This window comes from Apus apus, chromosome 10 (assembly GCF_020740795.1).
Source record: "Apus apus isolate bApuApu2 chromosome 10, bApuApu2.pri.cur, whole genome shotgun sequence".
In the NCBI taxonomy this organism is placed as follows: domain Eukaryota; kingdom Metazoa; phylum Chordata; class Aves; order Apodiformes; family Apodidae; genus Apus; species Apus apus.
In genome coordinates, this window is record NC_067291.1 from 5689375 (window position 1) to 5710100 (window position 20726).

Below are 20726 nucleotides of genomic sequence, written 5' to 3' on the forward strand. Positions count from 1 at the left end.
ACATAACTGGCATAATTGTAAAGGATAGGTTATGCATTATTTTCAAGCAGGGGTTTTGATAGCACCAAGTTGTTTACCTTATTACTCATATACATCTATTAAATATATTCAGTCATATTGTGGGAAACATTTGTCGCACTAATGAACAGGCCCACACAGATCCTTCAGCGAAGTGCAGTTTATTTACATTCTTGCAAGAATGGGTGACCTAAACAAGTAGGCACACCCACAGTAAGGTGAATAACGGTTTATATTCCCTGTTCCTGACGCAAAGTTCCCTCCCCTGTTTCTCCACTGGCTGGCTACTCCGGGGTTTACAGCCTATCCAACGTTTCAAATTATCCTAGAAGTTGCCCGTTTACACATTCCATTCTAGCAGTTTACTTTTTACCTTTTAAGGTAAAATTTTGACCTTTCTTGCCCCCTTGGCTGTCTTCCCAATTAACAGATCTACTGGTGTCATCCTGCCCTGAGGAGCAATATAGAAGTGGCTTTGTTGGGTCTTATCTTGGGCCATAAATCCTTCTTCCCCAGATGGAGCCCAATTCACTCCCTCAGTTTCTTGGGCCGTAAACCACTCCTGGTGTCCTTGGAATGTGCAGATATCTCACTTATCTCAAACAAACAATTATATTCCTAACACTAGGAGATATATATATATATATATATATATATACACACCAAACCCGACACTATGTTTGTAACACTAAAATGCAAAAACAACACTACATTTCATTTCTAACAATATGACTAATCAAAGTATATTCCACTCTGATGTGCTATGGATACTTAGTAACTCAGTTTAATGAGATCTTAGAATGGCTTTATAACTTTAAAATGTGAATACTCTTCCCTTTCTGCTTCCAGCTTTTTTTCCCCTCTTGCTTTTGAACTTCCCAATAACTGCAAGCCCACTTCTGGGATGAGAACCTAAGGTAGCTGACATAATGAGAAAAATCTTTTTGTGGAGATTCTGTACAGCTAACCCAAACAGTATCTTTGTCTCTCTCAGTTCAGGGGCTCTCATTTACCCATCTCTGTACTATTAACATTTTTTTCTTGTGCCTGCATGCCTGAGCAATAGCTGAGTGAGCTATTTCTGGGCTGAATTCTCCAGATTATCTGTCTCCACATCACAATCTGTCTTCCATCAGAAGCTGCAGTACTCTCTGTCCACTCTGTTAGTTGCTGGCAGTGTCTTGTGCAAAGAACACTTCATGCTTGGTTTTGGTTGCTTGTTTTTCTGTTACTTTTCTGTACTACTTCTAGTGAAGGGCTTTTTCTTCCTCTTCGCAGCAGCCCTTGCATTCTTTGTCCAGATGCTATCCTGGACCACCTAGACTACTTCCATCCTTCTTTTCAGTTGAAAGAACAGCTTTCTACCAGCCCTGGGAGAATTCTTAGCTACTATTACAGCTGAATTATTAAAAAGGGAAGCACAGTTCTTTTGGCTTGGATATGATTACAAGACTTTGCAATGTTCATCCTTGTTGGTAAGGACTCCAGGGAGGACACGTGGTTGATACTTTCCTCTCTAATCTTGCAGCAACTTTAAAGTAAACACCCAACAGGAATTACCTTTTTAGAGCCTGCACATCTACAGATTAGTGTCCTCAAATTCATGGCATATCTAAGACGTCATAAATCTTGATGGTTTTATGCTAATAATTATGAGTCAACCAAAGAAGGAGGAGTGTGTCCCTATGCAAATAAAAGAACACCAAAAGCTATTTGCTGACTGTACCAGATAATAAATAAAGTCACAGGTTATGGAGAATATATGAGCACCAGGTACATCAGCAAATTATAGACTGGAGAGAGTGACTGTGATGTTATATGTCTGAGTAGCATTTGACTCAGGAGACATGGAAACTGGATGTGACATTACACATTGGGATGGTTCAGGAATCAGATATACTGCAAGCAGATGACTTTGTATCAAAAACATCTGCTACAGTCCTGCAGACCTGAGGCCCTGTCTCTGTGTACTTCAGTTCAGGAGGAGGGATGACTGTAGGAGTTTGCCACTCTTCCAGAAAAAAACACAGTGGATTAATTCACTCAATCTGTATGAAAACAAGAGCATTCCCATCACTGTAAATCTTACTCTAATGACCTTTCACATAATTCCTTGAGACAAAGGCTTCATTTTGAACTATCAGTATCCAAGAGCACAGTGTGAACCTCTGTATCTTTTCCTAAGTTTAAAAACACTGCTTAAAGTTGCTTTCAAATCTCACATTGAATCTTGTGCACAAGGGTAAGATTATTACCAGTTCTTTTCCCCTGTGTATTACTCCAAAATATAAGACCCTCTATTCTGAAAGTTAGGGTTGTTGGTATTATTATCTGGTCTTCCATGAGGAGCTTGCTAGCTATAGGGAAGTAGATGGTTGAAAGACAATCAGATACTTTGAAAAAAGAATGCAGTTAAGGGCATAGAAGGACACAGTTCATTTTCTGTTGTAAAAGAGTTTTTCCATTAGATGGAAGCATTCTGTGTTTTCATTAGATTTCATTAGATGAGCCTCATTTTTGAAAATAAGAACTCCAGAAAAGCAGAATATTCTATTAGAGTCCACTTACATGTTTAAGTTTGTAGCAGAAATCCACATCAGAATGAAGTAATCTGTTCTACTCAATCTTCACTACCTGGGAGATCTGCTTCTGGTGCTGTTTGATTGTACAGGACACCAATACAACTGTTTCAGGTCTCTCTGCTTTTGATACTAATTTTATTTTACCTCCAGGCAGAGCAGTCTGACAATAAATGTGACACAGGTGAAAGAAACAAGAATCTCAGCAAAATAGTTAGGAAAGCAGCCCATGCTGTTAGGCATGTGTGTCTCTGCTTTGTGCAGGATTACATTAGGATGTGTTAGGTTAGTGTCACAGGGAAACATGGAATCAGCTGCAAGACTCTCCAGTTGTCATCTTTTCATATGCATCTATATTAACAGCAGCCAGACCTAAAGGCACCTTGATGTCAGTGGAACGACCTGTTTGTCTCACTAAGCTTTGGGAAAATTCTTGAGCGTAAACAGATAGGTCTGAATGGTAGGGAACTGATTTCTCTTCAGCTAAGTTTCATCTCCAGCTTCCCCAATATCCAGGAATGAGGAGGGCATGTCCCTTTTCCCTCTGGGTAGTCTAGGTTGGTGACTCCCATGCATAGAACAGCAGTAATCTTGAGTTGTTAAGTATAACCTACTTAACATGTGGCCTAAGACAGAAAGAAACCCTTGAATTAAATAGCTTAATCTTTGAAACAAGTTGTGCTGTACTTGGTTTACAGTGCCAGGGCTGTAGGTGTGGATAAAGTTGGAGATTACTGATAAATCAGTTAGAAAACACCTTAGTTTTCAGAAGTAGCAGGTGTGCAAGCAGTGACCACTTGAATGCAGGGAAAAGCATAATATTAATTGCATAATAATATTTTTTTAATTAAGAAAAATATTTAAAAACAATCCAAAAAGCATAAAATTAATATATTTAAGTTAAAAAATGCCCTTTTACTTGTATTTTATTTATTTGAATGATATATTTCCCTGTTGTATAAAAGTATTTACTGTTAATTTCCAGCTTTATATAGTGCTTAATTGAGGAATATGTAGTTCATCATCAATTCAGAAGTCAGGAGGTTAGCTTTCAAGTCAAGCAATATATGCAGTAAAGGAGTCTGACCCTGTGGAAAACGGACAGAGATGCAGTAGGTAGTTGTGTCCTCAAAAAAATAGTATGTATTGGTGGAATTTAAGGAAAAACATGTAATTAATGGAGAGGGAATTTTACAGTACTGTCATGTGATTAAGTGTACAAAGCTAACTCTCCCAAAATAGTCTCTTATTCCCCTCTCCCTCAGTTCCTTTTTTAGTTCTCTTGTGGAAGGCTTGGCAAAGGGAAGGAGAAGTGGTGCTGCTACCCATGTCTTGTTACACAGAGATCAAAACGGTCCTTTCCAGCTGCCTGTTCAGCCTTGAGTGACTTTGCATTCTAGCGGAAAATGAGGCAAATGCTAACAAAATGTCCTTGCTACATTCTTTTCCTTTGAGAACAAATCTTGTTTTAAAACCTATGGTCTGATTTTAGCCATTTTGCATGTGAGATTTTCAGAAGGAATAAAGCTGGTCTTGAGTTTCTCATCTTATGCTTGTTAATATTTCGTGCCAAATAGGAGCAAGTAACTGCATTTAAACTGAAGTTGTGAATTGCTTTATTAGCAGTTGGTTTGTATGAACAGACTTCCTTACATAGGAAGGAAGTTGATGGTAGACTTTAATATCTTAACAGATTTTGGGGTCAAGTTTGGGGGTTTTATATATATAAAAATATATAAATATATATGTGTGTGTGTATATATACACACACACACACACTTATATATATATAAATTAATATAAAAATAATAGTTGTCCACAGGCCTAGTGTCACAAAATGAAGATCATTTTATGTTGGTGACAGCAAACAATCAATTGACAGAAACTGTTCATCATATCTCCAAATGCTTTTTCGGCATAGTTGCCTATGGGGCGACTCCTGGGTTTAATAAATAGCTTGTATCCAGTAGAAGAGCTCCTGGAGTTATCAGTTAGCAATAACTGAATTAAGTAAAAGAGCTTTTGTGGTTGAAGCTGGAATTCCTACTTAGTTAGTTAGCTGATAACTCTGCCTTGTTCCTGTAATCACAATTTAAATATTTGGAGTCCTATGGAAAATAAAAAAAGTCCTCTGAAATAGTGAGGGTAAAGTGTCGAAACTCTTATAGTTCAGAACAGTTAATTTTAACTCTACTAGCGCACAAAACTATAAACATATGTTGTGTTGAAAAAATGAGGTATGGAAGTTAGGTTCAGCTGAGGTATTTAAATAGAACTCCTGTGAAGTTGTACTGCCATCTCACCAAAATACTTTTTTTAAATTTTTATTTCTTTTATTCGTAACATTGGAAAATGATGCTCTCTCTTCAGCTTAGTTTCTTGTTCAGTTTTGTTGTCTTTGTGCTTCTATAGACCTCACTTTTATTTTCTGAAATATTCTGTAATCTTGTGTTTTTTTTTTTTCCTTGCAAGCTGTGTAGCGTTTTGGATGCTTCTTTTCCTTTATTGTTTTGTGAAAGTTTCACATTAATTCTTTACTGTATATTTTTATTGCTTCTGCTCCTTAGGTATCTGTAATCCTTTGATTACAGCTAATAAACAGTAAACACAGGCTGCATCATAATTTAATTCCATCTAACCTTGCCCTGCTGCATCCTTTTTCTTATATGTTTTTGGTCCTGTTTAGGGAGGATTTCCTGCCCCTTTTATAATTTCCTTTGCTGAAGTCCTCTGTATATGTTGTTGCTGTAAGTTGCCCTTCCTTGTGGTCCTTACTATTTAGATCTTTCCTAGTTCATCATCTCAAATCCTTTCTAGCATTTTGTTTATCATTACATCAAGAATTGCTCGTGACCTTTCAAATGTTCTTTTTAACATATTGGAGTAGGTGGATATTTGAAAGCTTGGCAGGGGGGAGTGCTTTATAGTTGCATGCTTGCTATTCCTACTAATTAATGATAAATGTCCTCTAGCTTTCTCTTGTCTGTTTTAAGACATGAAAGACAATAGATTTATTAACTGTTACAACCCTGCTAGGCTATGCTGTTTTAGCCAAAACAATAAATGTAAAAAACTCTAAGACTAAATAATAGCTTGTCACTCAGGTCTTGCTGCTTGAATATTATCTGACTGAAAAAGGTAAAACCTAGTAATGGTACAACTAGTGTGGGCTGCATAATGGGTGCCTGTTTTTTGTTACTGGTGAGTGTGAGTTGTGATCTGACAAAGCATGTGCTTAACATTGAGCCAGCAGGGATTACTCATGTGCTGCAGAGCATTAAGAAATCACTTTCTCCTCACAGCACTACAAAGACTTGACTAGAAAAAGACTAGGTTCAAAAAAAAGGACCCTTATTCTCCTGAAAAACATGGGTGAACACAGGTGTGTGAGCACTGTGAAAACCATTGTGAAACCTGAGTTGGGGGAACTGTACTGCCTTTATGAAGGCAAAAAATGACAATATATGCAATGGTCCTGAAGCAAACGGTTTAAAGCAAAAGTCCAAAGGGTCTAGGGCTCTTCTGCTTTCAGGTTTCAAGCTGATCAGCTTCTTAAAATGTGGGGTGAGTTGGAAATACATCTGTTGAAAGAAAAAAATCAGGACTTTTTGATTTTCCTGTTTCAAGAGTTAATAGCTTCAAAATAACCTCCTGACAATGTTCGAATTTTCTGACTAACCTACTGGCTCAGTGCTTGTCCATCTAATTCCCAGTCTTGTCCCTGGGCTGGTTTGCTTGCTAGTGTGCCGCAAGAGGAAGACATGAGTAGTCAGGCTAAATACAAAAATTTAGGTTTTAGGAAATGTTTTCTTAGGAGAGGATGGTGTCCAGAGGTTCAGAAGGAGCAAGGTGGAAAGGCAGGGAAAGGTGAAGAAATGTGGTCAGCTCTAGTGAGGTCACCTCAACCTTTGCCTCCCTCAAAAGCTAGATTTAATAGCAAACAGCTTTCTGGTTCATCAAAGATGTGATGCCCAAGGTGTGCCAAGGTGATAATGTGCTCTCTGTTGATCCTGCAGTAGTGCTCATGCACAGAGAACACTCTTGATCCCTGCCTCCTTTTCAACTTCTTTGTAGCTTGGGATTCAGAGTCCAGTGAACCTACCACAGAAATCCCAGGCACTGGACACTGGGTTCTCATCCTCTGTCTCTTTTTTTTTCTACTGTTGGTGCTTTTATGTCATTCCTAGTTGAGGTGCCCCAAGGAAAGCTGGCCTTTTTTGACCCAGGATCAAGGCCTAGGAAAGTTTTGTCTCTCAGCTCGATCTTGGGGCATCAGATTACTGGGACAGCCAATCCTGAACACTTCTTGGACTCTTTAAGTTATGTAAATGTGGCAGAGAGGTGGGGGTGGGAGGGAACAGTCCTTCCTGATGATCAGGGAAAACGGAATCATCTAGAATGCTTCTGAGGTGAGTCTACTTTTGCAGATCTTTAGCATCTTTCTTTGTTTAAACCTTTACTAATCCAGTTTGAGGTGGTAGGGTAAAAAGAGATAAGTGGCTTAAATTATATATAGTTTTAGCTAAATCTTTGTATTTTCTTCAGGCTGACAGTACCTCCTGTTGTTATTCAAGTAACTATTATTTAGGACAGAAACTTCACAGTGTAACCGAGTTTATTTTTAAATTTCCCTTTCATGCTAGATGCCTGCTGTCTCTGACACTAAAACCTCAGTACCAGCCGTCAGTCAGAATGCATCTTTCATTCCTTACTCAGCTGCATTTTTGTTACTTTTATTGGTTTCCATCCACTTAGTTGGAAAGCAGAGACCTTTTAGTACTGTTAAATTTTACACCTGCTGACTCACATAGCATATGCAGCTGTTTTGGAAATAATTGTTCAGTCAGAGTAATCTTTCTATTGAGTTAGTGAATTAATTTGACTCCAGCATCCTGATCATGATTCACTACCTGTGTTTTTGCAGTGCTCCAGGTTCTGCTGACTGATCTCTGACCATTAGAAACTCACAGCCTTTCATGGAAACCCACTGTGTCAGTGCTGCTTTGGTGCAATTCAGTTGCTGCTGACTGATACAGTGCTACCAGTGGCTCTTATCTGATGTGCTTGTGTGCACTGAAATAATGTTGTTACGCCTGTGAAATACCCTTTTATTTTAAGTGTTATTTCAAGCTTGTAGTATAAGGTCTGCTGCTACATTGTACTGTGGACTGTAACTCAGGAGCCACTATGCAATTTAGATTTTAAATGCAGCAGACTGTAAGCCTGGTTTCAGAAGGCTGGCTGCAATTTTTATGATAGAGCTTTTATATAAGATGGTTGCGTTTGGCCTGAAACTAAGGACAGCAAGATTTCTGTCAGTCTACTGATTTTCTGTTTCCCTATTACATACATCAGAGCCATGTCACACAGCAGTTGCTTACAGCACATGCATAGTGATTTTGGTTACATTTCAGAACTTAAAGCATGAAAATCTCTTAAGTAGGTGACCTGTAAGGAGTGCCCCAACACTACGGAAATGCTGTTGCATGAATTAGAGGTCTGTTCCTGAAGGATCTGTACCCCAGAAACCTGGGTTGCTGCTGGGATTCCCACTGCACTTGGCTTGTAGCATTGCCAATATTCAGATAATTTCCTAGAATTATATTTACTGACACTTTTTAAAAAAAGTTTTACGTTATTGTCCTTGTGGTTGAGAAGATGATGTAAAAAACATCCTGTAAGTGCCTCGTAAGAACAGGACCAAAGAAAAGCAGTCCCTGCTCCAAACATTGATACGTGAGCACATCAGTCTTGGGAACACGTCATTTTCCAGTGTTTGCTTTGGGCAACATGATTCAGATGATACATATATTTTTTAGAGCAGAGCTCTGGCTGGATTATAGGCGTTGGATCTACATGGGATTTTGAGGAAAAAAATGCTGACAATAACTCAAGTGCTTGTTCTAGGATCTCTGACAATTTTCACTGAATTTATGTTTTGTCCTACAGGCTTTCTAACAGAAGATTACAGCATAACATGTCTTAACTGTTTGGTATCACTGACATGGTAGTTGATATGATGGACTACTCAGGATTGTATAGAACATTCTTGCTCAGTGATACCAATTCTCCTTTCACCATTTTCTTTAGTGCTTCAAAACATGAGCTAGTTTAGCTCAGCTCTGTAGTTAACAGCTGCTTGTCCTGGTTTCCCTACTTCAGTTAGGATTTTGTTCTCCACATAAATGACTGTTACAGTAAATTACTTTCTTTTATCTGTATAAAACTGCTTTGTACTATATTTAGCATATTCTCCATTGTGTAAGCAAGTAAGTTCCGTTTAACTGCTGCTCAGGTAAAATAGATTTTCAAAGTACATAAAGAGACAACCTTTTATGGTGTAATAAATCAAATTAATCAGAATTAAGGTACTTTTGAAATCCCAGAAAAAGTGCTCATGGAATGCTGTGAAAGGCTCATATAGTTAGTGGGGTCTTGCTAGTAAATATTTGTAATTTTCCACTTAAAAACAAATAGTTGGAGAATGCTAGGGCATCTCTACATTTTAACTTAGTAGGTTTGCTTTAAAAATAACCTACAAACATCTAAACCTTTTATTAGTTATTATTGCTGAGAGTGATAAATACCATTTCACTACTTGTACTGGACAGATTTCTTTATCTCTGGTTATTAGCCTGCATTCTGTTATCACTGATCCTAGCAATATGATGAAGTGGGAGCTTGGAAGCAAATCTTGTAGAGGATTCTGTATTGGCAGGTTCCATGAGCAGCTCATACAGCCATGGAGCCACATGCACTGAATGCTCTCTCTGCGTGTGTTGCTACAAAATACTGTCCTTGATGATCTGCTTTCCAAAAGACACAATCTCTTGAGTCCATCAGTTCTCTCTGATTTACAAGATAAAGGGACCTGAAGGGTTTTTCATTTGCATTCTAGCTGCTCTGCAAATAGAAAGATAAGAAAGTTTATCACCCTTTTGTGCTATAACACTAACAGGCATGACTTTCCATCATTGCTGCAAAGTATTAATTATTATTAATAGCTTGCAGGTTGAGGGAAGTGAATGATACCTCTCAGGACTCCCTAGACATCTTTAATACCGTGTCTAGTTTCTCCCCCACCCCCAGGCCAAGGAAGACAGCTATACATTGGATTTTGCTGCCAGGAAGGTTGTTGGGGGATGAAGCCCAAGTCCTGTGAGGAAAGACTGAGGGAGCAGGGTTTCTTCAGGCTGGAAATGGGGAGACTTTGAGGGGATCTAACAGCAGCCTTCCAGTGCCAGACAGGTTATCAAGGAGATGGAGTTAGGCTTTTCACAGTGGTGCAGGGCAGGAGGACACAGGGCAATGGCTTTAAGTTGAAACAGGGTTCAGAGTGGATATAGGTTCCATGAAGACAGTCAAATGTGGGAACAGTTTGCCCAGAGAGGCTGTAGAGTCTCCATCCTTGATATTTTAAAGACCAAACTAAATTAAGCTCTGAGATACCTAGTCTGACCTTATAGCTGACCCTGCTTTGAGCAGGAGGTTGGACAAGAGCTTTCCTGAAGTCTTCTCCAATTATGATATAATGGAAAACTGAAATATAAATAATAATAAAAGAAAAATTGTCCATTTGCTGTGTACTTTCAAGTTGTTTATCAACTGTTCATCTTTGCTGAGGAAGAAGCGGTTCTAAAATGGTTTATCCAGACAAACTCCATTTCCTTGCTGATACTTAAAGTAAAAGTGATTTCTCTATTTAAGTTTATATTTTAAAAGCATATGAAGATGGTTTCCAGGTTATCAATCTGGTCACACACAGATGTGAGCAGAATGTGCTTTTGCTCTTTGGCAGGCAAAAACTGGGACTTGACAGCAGCTTTGAGTGACTATGAGCAGCTCCGGCAGGTACACACGGCCAACTTGCCACAGGTGTTCAATGAAGGCAAGTACTACAAGCAGCAGGAACCAGAGCAGCCTCTCCAGGTGACGAAGGCTGAGAGGCCCTGCCTGCAAAGGCAGGATGACATTGCCCAAGGTAAGAGCTCTTCTCCAGGGCTTTCATGGACAAGCAGCTTTCTAGCATGTCTGCTTGCGAGTTGTGCTTGTCTGCAGGAGGCTGGAAGTCCTTTGCCAACAGCCAGTGTGCTGTCATCATGATGGGATTCACAGAGCTGCTGCTGGACCCTAGATTTCACATCTGTCAGTTGTCATCAGCTTTGCCTCAGCTCTGCAAGTTATTATTTTAATGTGTGATTAAAGTACAAAATACATTGTCCCCAAGCAGTCCTGTGGTACACATTAAAAGAATTAATTAGAGGGTGTCACAGGCCACTATTGTATTTCTATTGAGACCAAAAAAAGGCTGGGAAAAATAATGCATATTTCAATCTTTGCATTCTTGCTCACAGTATGTGATCAGGGTGTATGAAATCTATGCATAACTTTCCACTTTAAAATTTTGTTCTCTTATGGTTCCACAGAAGAAGGGACAACCTCCTGTCCCCCACCAAATAGAAATTGAAACCCTAAGGAAAATGAGTGAGCTACCTCTAGCAGTTGGTTTCCAGTACAGGATTATAAGCATCAGAATGTACTTTTTTACTTGCAGATCTTTTCTAGGTTTTGTTTCAGATCTCTCTCTCAGACTGCTGGAATGCGTTTATTAAAATATTAATTTGTCAGGGAACTGCACCAAAACAAATCAACAGGTCTGACAACTTGCCATGTAATAGCACTAGCTTGGGGATGGCTTTCTATGCGATCATTAAAAGGAACAGAAGGTCTCCCCCTCTCCTGCTGCCTTTTCTCTCCTAATAAACAGGAGATGGCATCAGTACTTCAGAGTGTCAGCAAAGCTTTTTTACAGTTGCTGACTCTCCTTGGTAGAAAAGGAGCTGTAGCTGATAAAACTGTGTCCCTTCATCCTCATTATGATGTAGCTCACTCTAAAATTCCATGTTATTAAACTGCCCAGTTTACACCAAAATGTCCATTTGATATTTTAGTGGGTGTAGCAGGTAGTGTGGGGTAAGTCTGGCTTTAAATGCCTGGACTGACGTTACCTTTGTTACCAAGTCAATGCATAACTGACTTCTTCATGATCAGAGAGCTGTCTCTGACTGAGGTGAAACTGGAGTGAGGAGGATGTCCAGGGAGGAGCAGAGGAGGGTTCCCCTGTTTAGAAGTGATTTAGCTGAGATGTACAGGAAGAAGAAAGAAATGCAAATGTAATCATACCTTCTACCCCTGCCCCCCAATTTAGGATATTTTAGGGAGTGCAATTTAACTCTTAAAATTAGAAAAATGTTGATCCTTTAGAGAACCAAAAGTTCACAAACACCAGGAAAATTCTTTTTTTTTTTAGTAATCATTGATCAGTTTGAGGGGTTTTAAAAACACTGTTAACTTAAGTGATAAGCTGTGTTTAAGTGAGCTTTGATCATTTCTAAACATGCAGAAGTGCAGGAACTTATTTTATTTTAATACAGCATGGTACATGTTGGAGAATAGTGTATTATAGTATTTATAAAGCTACAGAGGTGAAGTTGCATGAAAAATTTTTGAAAAAGCTTCTAGTACTTACCTGTTTCTAAGGAAAATCCATGAAAATATTATCTAACTTAACATAACAAGAATTCCACCAGGAAGCTTTCTGCATATTCAAAAATGTAAAAGACTCCATCAACTTGGTGTCATCTTGCTAATAAAACTCAGTAAAATGCCCGGGAGACTTTGTGGCATTAATTTAAGAGCCTCCCTGTTGTGAAGGATGGCTGGAGAGAGCACAGCTCAGGAGGGGGCCTGAGGTGATTCTGTGTGATGCACAGAAAGGCAGAGGTACCCTCGTTCTGGGAGTGCTGCTTTCCAGATGCAGAAGGAAGCTTCATGCTGAACGTTAAGCACCTGACAGGAGACTAGTAACACCTGATGAACACAAATTTTAAGCAGCTACAAAATGTTCATTTCAGTTTTTAAAAATATAGAGGAGTACAGGGCAGAAACTAAACAGAGGGAAAATGTCTCTATCAGCTTTGATTGGATAATTTATGGCTTAAGCACTTGAAGACTGTTTCTGTTACCCATTTGCTGATACCAGAACTGAGGCCATACAATAAAGTAAAATGCTATTATATTCATATTTTGTTCCTTTCTTAACGTTCTAATGCTTATTTTGCTTTAATTACCCTTTATTGTTTCATATATAGCATCTGTCCACAGAGAAGTTACATAAATTATAAGGTATTACATTAGCTCATAGTTGTTTTGAGAACAGGCTTGTTAATTTCATCATTCTTTTCAAATTCTGTATTGTTTCTTGGATCAAAATTTTAGAAAACATGTGCATGAGAACTTGAGTTTGTCTTAAATACAGAATAATTATGGCAAAATTACTTTCAGGTAGATTGTTTTGAGACTAAAGTAGTATGGCATGTTTGATATGATTGCAGAATACTGAATTTCTTGAATCACATTAAGTCAAATGAATAGTTCAAAACAATGTTGAGTGGTCTCACAGGCTGTGATACCTCTTTGTTTTTTCTGCAGAAAAGCGTCTTTCCAGAGGCATTTCCCATGCCAGCTCAGCCATCGTCTCCCTTGCTCGGTCACATGTAGCAAATGAGTGCAGCAATGAGCAGTTCCCTTTGGAGATGCCCATCTACACATTCCAGCTACCAGACCTTAGCGTGTACAGTGAAGATTTCAGAAGCTTTATTGAACGTGACTTAATCGAGCAGGCAACAATGGTTGCTTTGGAGCAAGCAGGTGAGTAGGTACTTCAGATGTCAGCACCTGGGCAGTTTTGGGTTGGCTTTTCTCATCCTGCTCCATCTCTGGAGCTCGTGCATCCTGCCAAGGGAATATGTGCTGGAGAGTAAAAGAAAATACGGTGCTCTTTGCTTTTTGCCTGATCCTCTTTTTCCTTTCAAATATACTTAGTAAAACAAAAAAAGGGAGGGAGGAAGGAAAAGCAAGAAGGAGTGATAGGGAAGTCATGCAAGGCAGAAGGACATGAGTCTGGATGATCAGAAGGGGTTGGTGCCTCCAGTTCTGGTAGGGAAATTACAGTGCAATGACCAATAAAGGAAACATGTTCAGGTTCTGTTGCAGCTTAAGAAAAGAGTTTTAAAATATGTGGTTTATGTATTAATTATAATTTTTGTAATAAGAAACTAAATATTTTTAAAGTAATATGTCATTATTGCAATGGAAAATAAGTGGAAAAATGTTAAATTACTTTTATTTCTAATTTATTAGTATTTTAATGATGTCAGTTTTTAAAGATACAGAGAAATGTATTTTAAATGGGTAACTGTGCCAGATGAAATAGCAAGGGTATTACTGAACCATGAAATGAACACATCTATATAGTGAAATGCTCAACTCTGATGAGATAAAGGAGTTATAAAATCAGATTTCACGGCTGCCTGTGGAATATTTTTGTGTGTGGCTTGTGTAATGCTGTGTATTCATCTGAGAGCTAATTGTCAAAGCTCAGTGCATAGTCATACTGTGTGTGCTCAAACTGCTCAAACTGCTATTGATCAGGGCACTGCAGCATAGGATTTAGGCAGAATATCTGCTGATCTGGTGTCTCATTGAGTACTTATGCATTGTCATAGGCTCGTTTTTTGGCTTTGGCATTTGAAAAGCAAGACATAGATAATGGCATCATACTTAAGAAAAAAACAACACATTAGAGCAACCAAAACAACCCTCACCCAAATAGGATTCAGAGGCCTGCTTCTTGAAAAAACAGCAATATAAAATATTGCAGAAGTGCTTACAGGCATCTATGAAATATGAAAACTGTCAGCCACCTAACAAGAAAATGCATTTACTTTCTCTAAGAACTAGGTAACACAACAAGAGGTGGGAAAAACAGGATGGCTTTTCCTCTGCCAAAGACTCCAAATTCCATGGGGCTACCAGAAAATGCCTTCCTACAGTGTCATTGTTCACCTACCAGTTTCAGTGGAATTACAGCCTTTGAAGTCAGTTAATGCAAGAGCACAAACAAGAGGATCACAGTGGTTTTCTGACCTTAAAATCAGAGAATATGTGAATTTAGGGCTGACATCTTCTTCTAATCCATACTGAGCTGGCTTTGAACTTGAAATAGAGCTGCCGAAACTACAGATTTCTCTGCCACTCAGCATTCCTCTCTCAAATCTCTCAAAAAATTAGAATAAATAATTTATTATTTTCTTTACATTTATTTAATTAGGGCAATAACTTGGCTCACACTGGGAAAGTCCCTTCCTCCCCAGGGCCTCTTGCATCCTGAAAAGGAGGGTGTTTTCACCATTTGAGGTGTTTGTGGTTTTGATCACAGGTATTTTTGTAGCCTACACAAACATAGTTTACTTATTTGAGCATTTAATGTAAATAATCTGGAACTTCCTGGGAAACAGTTCTTCAGTTCAAGCAAATTAAACAGCTCAAATAGGGAATGCTTAAGAAAATAATGTAAGATTTTGCATTAAGTTTCTGTTTAAGACAAAGATATTCAGTTTCCTTTTATTTTTTGCCAATTTTACACATCATGTCTGAAATGGAGAGTTTGAATTAATAGTAAAGTCACTTAGCATTAGACATTTTAATGTCTCCTACCAACAGAGGGCCCAGTTTGACTGTGATTTGGTCAATGACAAAAAAATTAACAGATAAGGTGCATTCCATGCAAAGAGACTAAAATCTGTTTCATAACAAAACAAACCCCACAAAGGACAGTAGTAGCTTCTGTAGCTGGGGTTGGGGATGTTGCTAAAGGAAGAGAGAGGTGTGTGCTTGCATTCATGGGCCTTAATTTTGAAGAGAAAGGATGAAAAAAAGAAAAGCTGATTAGGTAAATGGAGGAGGAACTTTGTAAGGAACATAGAGCAACTTGCTGCTCACAAAGCATTGATTGGGAGAGCAAAAATACTATTAACAAACTGTGGTATGAGGTGGCTGAAGTGGCCCTATGATCTGGATGTCTATGAAAGCCTGAAAGGATTTTGTATTCTCTCTCTACATGCTTAGGCACTTGCTGCCATGATATCTGTATGTGAAAGGATGTCCAGGTTAGATCCTACCTGTGCTGAAACTCAGAGCAAAATTCCTGATTTACTCAGAAATACTTTGTGAGTTTATAAAGAAAAGGCCCAGATAAAGGCAGGATGATTTACTCACTGCTGCTGCAGGCTGTCCTCTACTCCTTGTGTGATTGCTTTCTGCATATTTCTTTTAGAGGACAGAATTCACCACAATCATCAAAGCATTTTGAGGTTTTGTGTATCTTATGAACAGCTGTAGATGATGGCCTGAATTGGAATGAGGTCAACTTGTAAGTAACATGCAGACTAATCTCTGAGCACCCTTGCAGAAATCAGTCTGGTCCTTTGACAGAGGATGGCTCAGAGAGTGGTAATGTTAAATGAGGCCTGTGTGAAAGGAATTTTATAATTCTAAATATTTTTGAGGCAGCAAGTTAACTTTCTATATATGCATTTGTTCCCCTGTGTCATTAATGTGTAGGCTGACACAGGGAGAGAGCTTAGGAAAACTACTTCTGCTGTACTGATGACTTGAAAAAGAACCATAGTATGGGCAGAAGAAAGGCTGGTCTAACACAGGATTTTAATAAAAAGAGAAAAAATGTTTCTATTGCAGTGCTAAAACATGGTTCAATACAAAAATTAAAAGTAAACTGTATGATCCTTCAAGGATACTGTTTCCCTACACTTTTCTTTCTGTGCTCAGGTTTGAGAATTTATACAGTTATGGGCAAAATTAGCAGTAATATTGTTGAGTCCAGGTTTCACATCCCCAAAAACAAGCCCATCAAAATTCTGGAAATGTTTAATTTCAAACTGTTTCTTTGTTAAAGATGAATTGATGCCTTCTCAGGTTTTAGAAACATTTTCTTATCCCAGAATTTTTAACAGATTTTCACATGGCACATGCAGGGTGCTGCGATAGCAACCATTATAATTACAACAGAACTGTATTACGTGATTTTCTGGCTTTGAACTGCATGCTTGTGTGATTCAGTTCTGGTATGATGACAAATATTGTGTCACAGAGTAGGATGAAATGCAATAATGTCATAGAAAACAGTCTGTCTTGGGTTATGAAAGAAACAATTGAAGAAAACAGGTAATACTGGGTCTGCAGTTATCTGCATCAGTTATCTCCAGCCAGTTATACATAGTCGTGTTTCTGTGCCATCTTATTTTATCATCTGTGATTTGCATTCTGGTCAGTATCCTCTGTGACGGAGTCTGTGTTGCTAATGCATCAGGCTAAAAGAAGCATTTATTTGATTGCTCAGTTTTACTTATTTGTACATGCACAGCTCAATGTTGCATTTCAAGGACATCAGTAAATATGAATGGCCTTGCAAATGCTACTGTGAAGCTAATTCCATCATCTAGAGAGAACTACAAGAAGGTCCTTTCTTGCAAGTTCAGAAATTGCATTGGGAAATGCCTTATTTATTCACTTATTTTAAAGAATAAGCAGTCACTGAATGATTAATACAAGCCCATGTAGAAAATATGTTCTTGTAATTTTCTTCACATCAATACTGGCAAGTACATGTTTATTCTATGAAAGGGCTGAAACTAAAAATAAGCAAAACAAATCCTCTTAGTCATGTAAGAAACACGTAAAGCATAGAAACAGCTCTGCTGCAATCTGGATTTGAGGTTCCTGCACCCATGGCAAATTGTATGTATGACTGTTCTGAGTGGGCTGAGTAATCCTCTGTTGACTTTGCCAGCCAGTGCTGTACACACCCCAGAGCAGTTCTTGCTGTTGGGTTCCAGAGGGGAGCTGGTGACTGTTTAGGGGGAACCATTGCTTTTGAGAACATACGGGGTGTCCAGAATTCAGTTCCCATTGGATTGGGAGTTGAAAATGTTCTTCTGCAACTTGCTGGTCATGGAAGATGGACGCCAGGTGCATTTCTGCAAGTAAGATAGGATGGAGAAAGGAAAGAAAGGCTGGATTTAGCCTAGTTTCTTAAGGAAACTGAGCTTGTGCCACTGTTTATTTTTTAGAGAACTGCCAGTTTTCAGTTGATGAGGCATCAGGGGCTGATACTGAAAGTCAAGCCAGACCCCTGTTAATACTTGAAATGGGTTCTTCTGCCTTCTTTTTGAGCCACTCAGGTCATATAACCATCTGGAATCCTTTTTACCAACTTCTTCTCATAAATCCTGTGGCAAGATACAGTATTCCTGTGGCTTGCAATACAATATAGAGGCTTATGAAGAGAACAGGTAAAACTTTCTAGTATCTGTTAATAATACTCCAACTTTATTAATATTGTGGAGTAAAGCCCATGCTTTAAAATATTTCTTATTCCTTTTCCTCAGATGCTGAATTTTCACCCTAACAGTCACATAAGACCAGCTTCTCTTCACGTCCACAGTTGAGGTCTGCACCAGGACAGGTCTTGATGTTTGCATCTTGTCCTGGGAGTCACCAGATACCAGATTTTAAGACAGTGTTATTGTCTGTTTTCTAGAGTTTGCAGAACTTTCTCTGAGATCCAGGTTACCTTCCTTGCATGGAAAGCAAGATGTGTATCTGGTTCTGTATCAGAATGTCTGTCTGATTCCTGTTGGGCCCTGCAAATGGGGGAGCAGGGAGAGCCAGCATGTGCTTCCTATTGTGTGAAGTCTGATACATACCATGTAGCACAGGACTAGGATGGTCTCAGAATACACAAATAGTTGGCAAGCTTCAGCCATGGGGGATACTAGATTCTGTTAAGATTTCTTCTGGGTTTGCACCTCAAGCCTTGAGTGTCATGGCAAGATTGTATGTTTGTGTCTGCCTCTTGGATTGTATGTTGCTCGATCGTAGACCTGGATAGGAATCCTAATCTTGATCTAAATTTAAGATCAAATTGTAGTGTACTAGAATATTAATTCTCAGAGTATTTTTGCTGCAAAACTAGTGATAATTTTCTTGAAATTGTGGGGGGTTTTAAGATTAAATAGACTGCTGAGAATGTAAGAAGCAAGATCAAGTAGGAGACCAACAGAAGGAGAGTGAGAAACGAGTCTAGTGTGTCCATAAATGTTGTTATATCAAAGCAGACAGAAATAATGCTGGCACAGAACATTTTCCAGTTTTCACTTAAGCTCCACTTTCCTGTTTTTTCCCTAAAGGTATCCACTATAACAACTAGATTTGAAAAATGAAAATATGCCACTTTTTGGTTATAATTCATGATAGTCCTGCCAGTTTTTTAGCCAGCCATAAGTTTTGTGATGTTAAACAAGCCCACAAATGTGGGGTTTTTTTTAGTAATTTACTAAAAGCAGATGACTCTTATAGAAGCCTCCTGTTATTCAAAAGATCTGTGAACACCAAACTTGGACATTTATTACCAAGAGCTGGTAGTTAATCTGCAAAGAAATACCACACATTACCCCCATAAGGCCTAAGGTCTGTCTGGTATAGGTCTTGTAACTGTGCTTTAGGCAGCACCTTGATAATACCACCAAAACATTCTGCAAAAAACAGGTGGCAAGTTGTTGTTTCACAGCCCACAGACACAGGAGTTGCTAAAAATGACAACTTGTTATTTCAGATTGATCTTTTCCAAAGGCTGTCCCATGGCACTTTAAGCTTCAATGCACACTGAGTTTGGAATTCAATCAGCCTAGTCTGAGATGTTGGACATTAAAAAACTACCTGCTAAAATCATATGAGGATTACCAGATGTGCTTAGTTATGGATCTGTTTTGCATCTTTACAGTATAGCAACTCTCAACCCTTACTAACTAATTGATATTTAATTACACAGTTCTTAGTACTCAGAATAAGTAATTAAGGGCATCTGTTAAAATGTTATTGTACTGTTTTTTGCACAATATGTATTACCTGCCATTACAAATAAGTTTCAGTACAATTATATAATGAAAGCATAATAATAAAACATTTTTTTCATTGCTTGAACTTATTTCTGTTTTGGGAGATTTAACTTTAAATGCAAGACTGATTAATATTTTCTCTCAGCTTTCAAGTAAAGGAATTGGGAGAGAAAAAGTCTGCAACAGAGGAAAGACATAGAAACAGAGTAACCTAGGCTGCCTGTTGCATCATTCATTCAATTATTCAATTGTGCGTTACCCACAGACTGTCCAAAGTCTGGACAATATACTGTATAATATACAATACACAGCATACTCATTCTTGGAAAATATACCAGCTGTACTCGTTGTTAACCATCTGCTCTTCCTTATCACCAAAGATGTTACAGGATCATTCACATTTGTGCTCTTTATATTAGAAATGTTCCTATTGGTATTTAATCAAGACTTGACACTCCAGTCAGCTACCACATGGCGGCCTGTATGCCAGGAATTACGTACTCGCATTGTTGATTTTGGCACCAATACTCTTCATGGCTTTATTTGCTTCATGTAGATACATCTGTCCTCTTGTCAGTCCTTTTAATAATCCATCTCTGATTTATAATCTGTAAACCATGCTTCATGTAGCAGTGAGGAGTAAGTGGCTCTCTAAATGTTCTCAAAGAGGAAAGCTCCAGGCTTGCCTGCACCTTGGGCTGTGTATTCTCATTTTAATTCTCTGGTAGTGTAGCTGTTGATTTTGATTAATAAATACATATTACTTTTGCTTTTGAGATTTTATTAGTGTAACATAATCTGTCCTCTGTGTATGGGAGGCCAGTGTCAATTATGGTTGGGAACTGATTCCAAGGTTCAGACTAGTATTTAGGTAATTAACTCCTTGGGAATCCACCCCTGAACGCAGCACAGGAGAATGGAAGATGCAAATTAATTAAAAGCTGTTCCTTTTTCCAATATACGCTTGGAGAATAGTTAAGGTTTATTTGCCTCTTATTTCTAATCTTTTCAGCTTTCACTTTTATTTGGCAGAAAGGATTGTCATGATTACCCTTCAGCATGATATACCCTCTCCATTACACCTGTTCACAGCACACATCCTGGTTTAGTGCCCACTCCACCAGGTTAATATGTGCTTCTTTTTCAGGACGATTAAATTGGTGGTCCACAGTGTGTACGAGTTGCAAACGTCTGCTTCCCTTGGCTACGACAGGGGATGGAAACTGCCTCTTGCATGCTGCATCTTTAGGTAAGGGAGAGTCTGCACATGAAACCTGCCAAAAAATTATTACCACTTTATTCCCAACAAAAG

The 20726-nt window shown here is 38.5% G+C and overlaps 1 protein-coding gene across 6 annotated transcripts in view; it reads left to right on the top strand.

The window, feature by feature from the left end:
* The window catches only part of OTUD7A (OTU deubiquitinase 7A), a 117777-nt gene that overhangs the window by 70790 nt on the left and 26261 nt on the right, over positions 1-20726 (top strand). For all 6 annotated transcript variants that reach the window (XM_051628342.1, XM_051628340.1, XM_051628343.1 and 3 more), the window contains 3 exons: positions 10396-10578; positions 13089-13307; positions 20562-20663. In XM_051628342.1, the coding sequence (XP_051484302.1) occupies positions 10396-10578; positions 13089-13307; positions 20562-20663 (504 nt within the window). The remainder of the gene's footprint in view (positions 1-10395; positions 10579-13088; positions 13308-20561; positions 20664-20726) is intronic.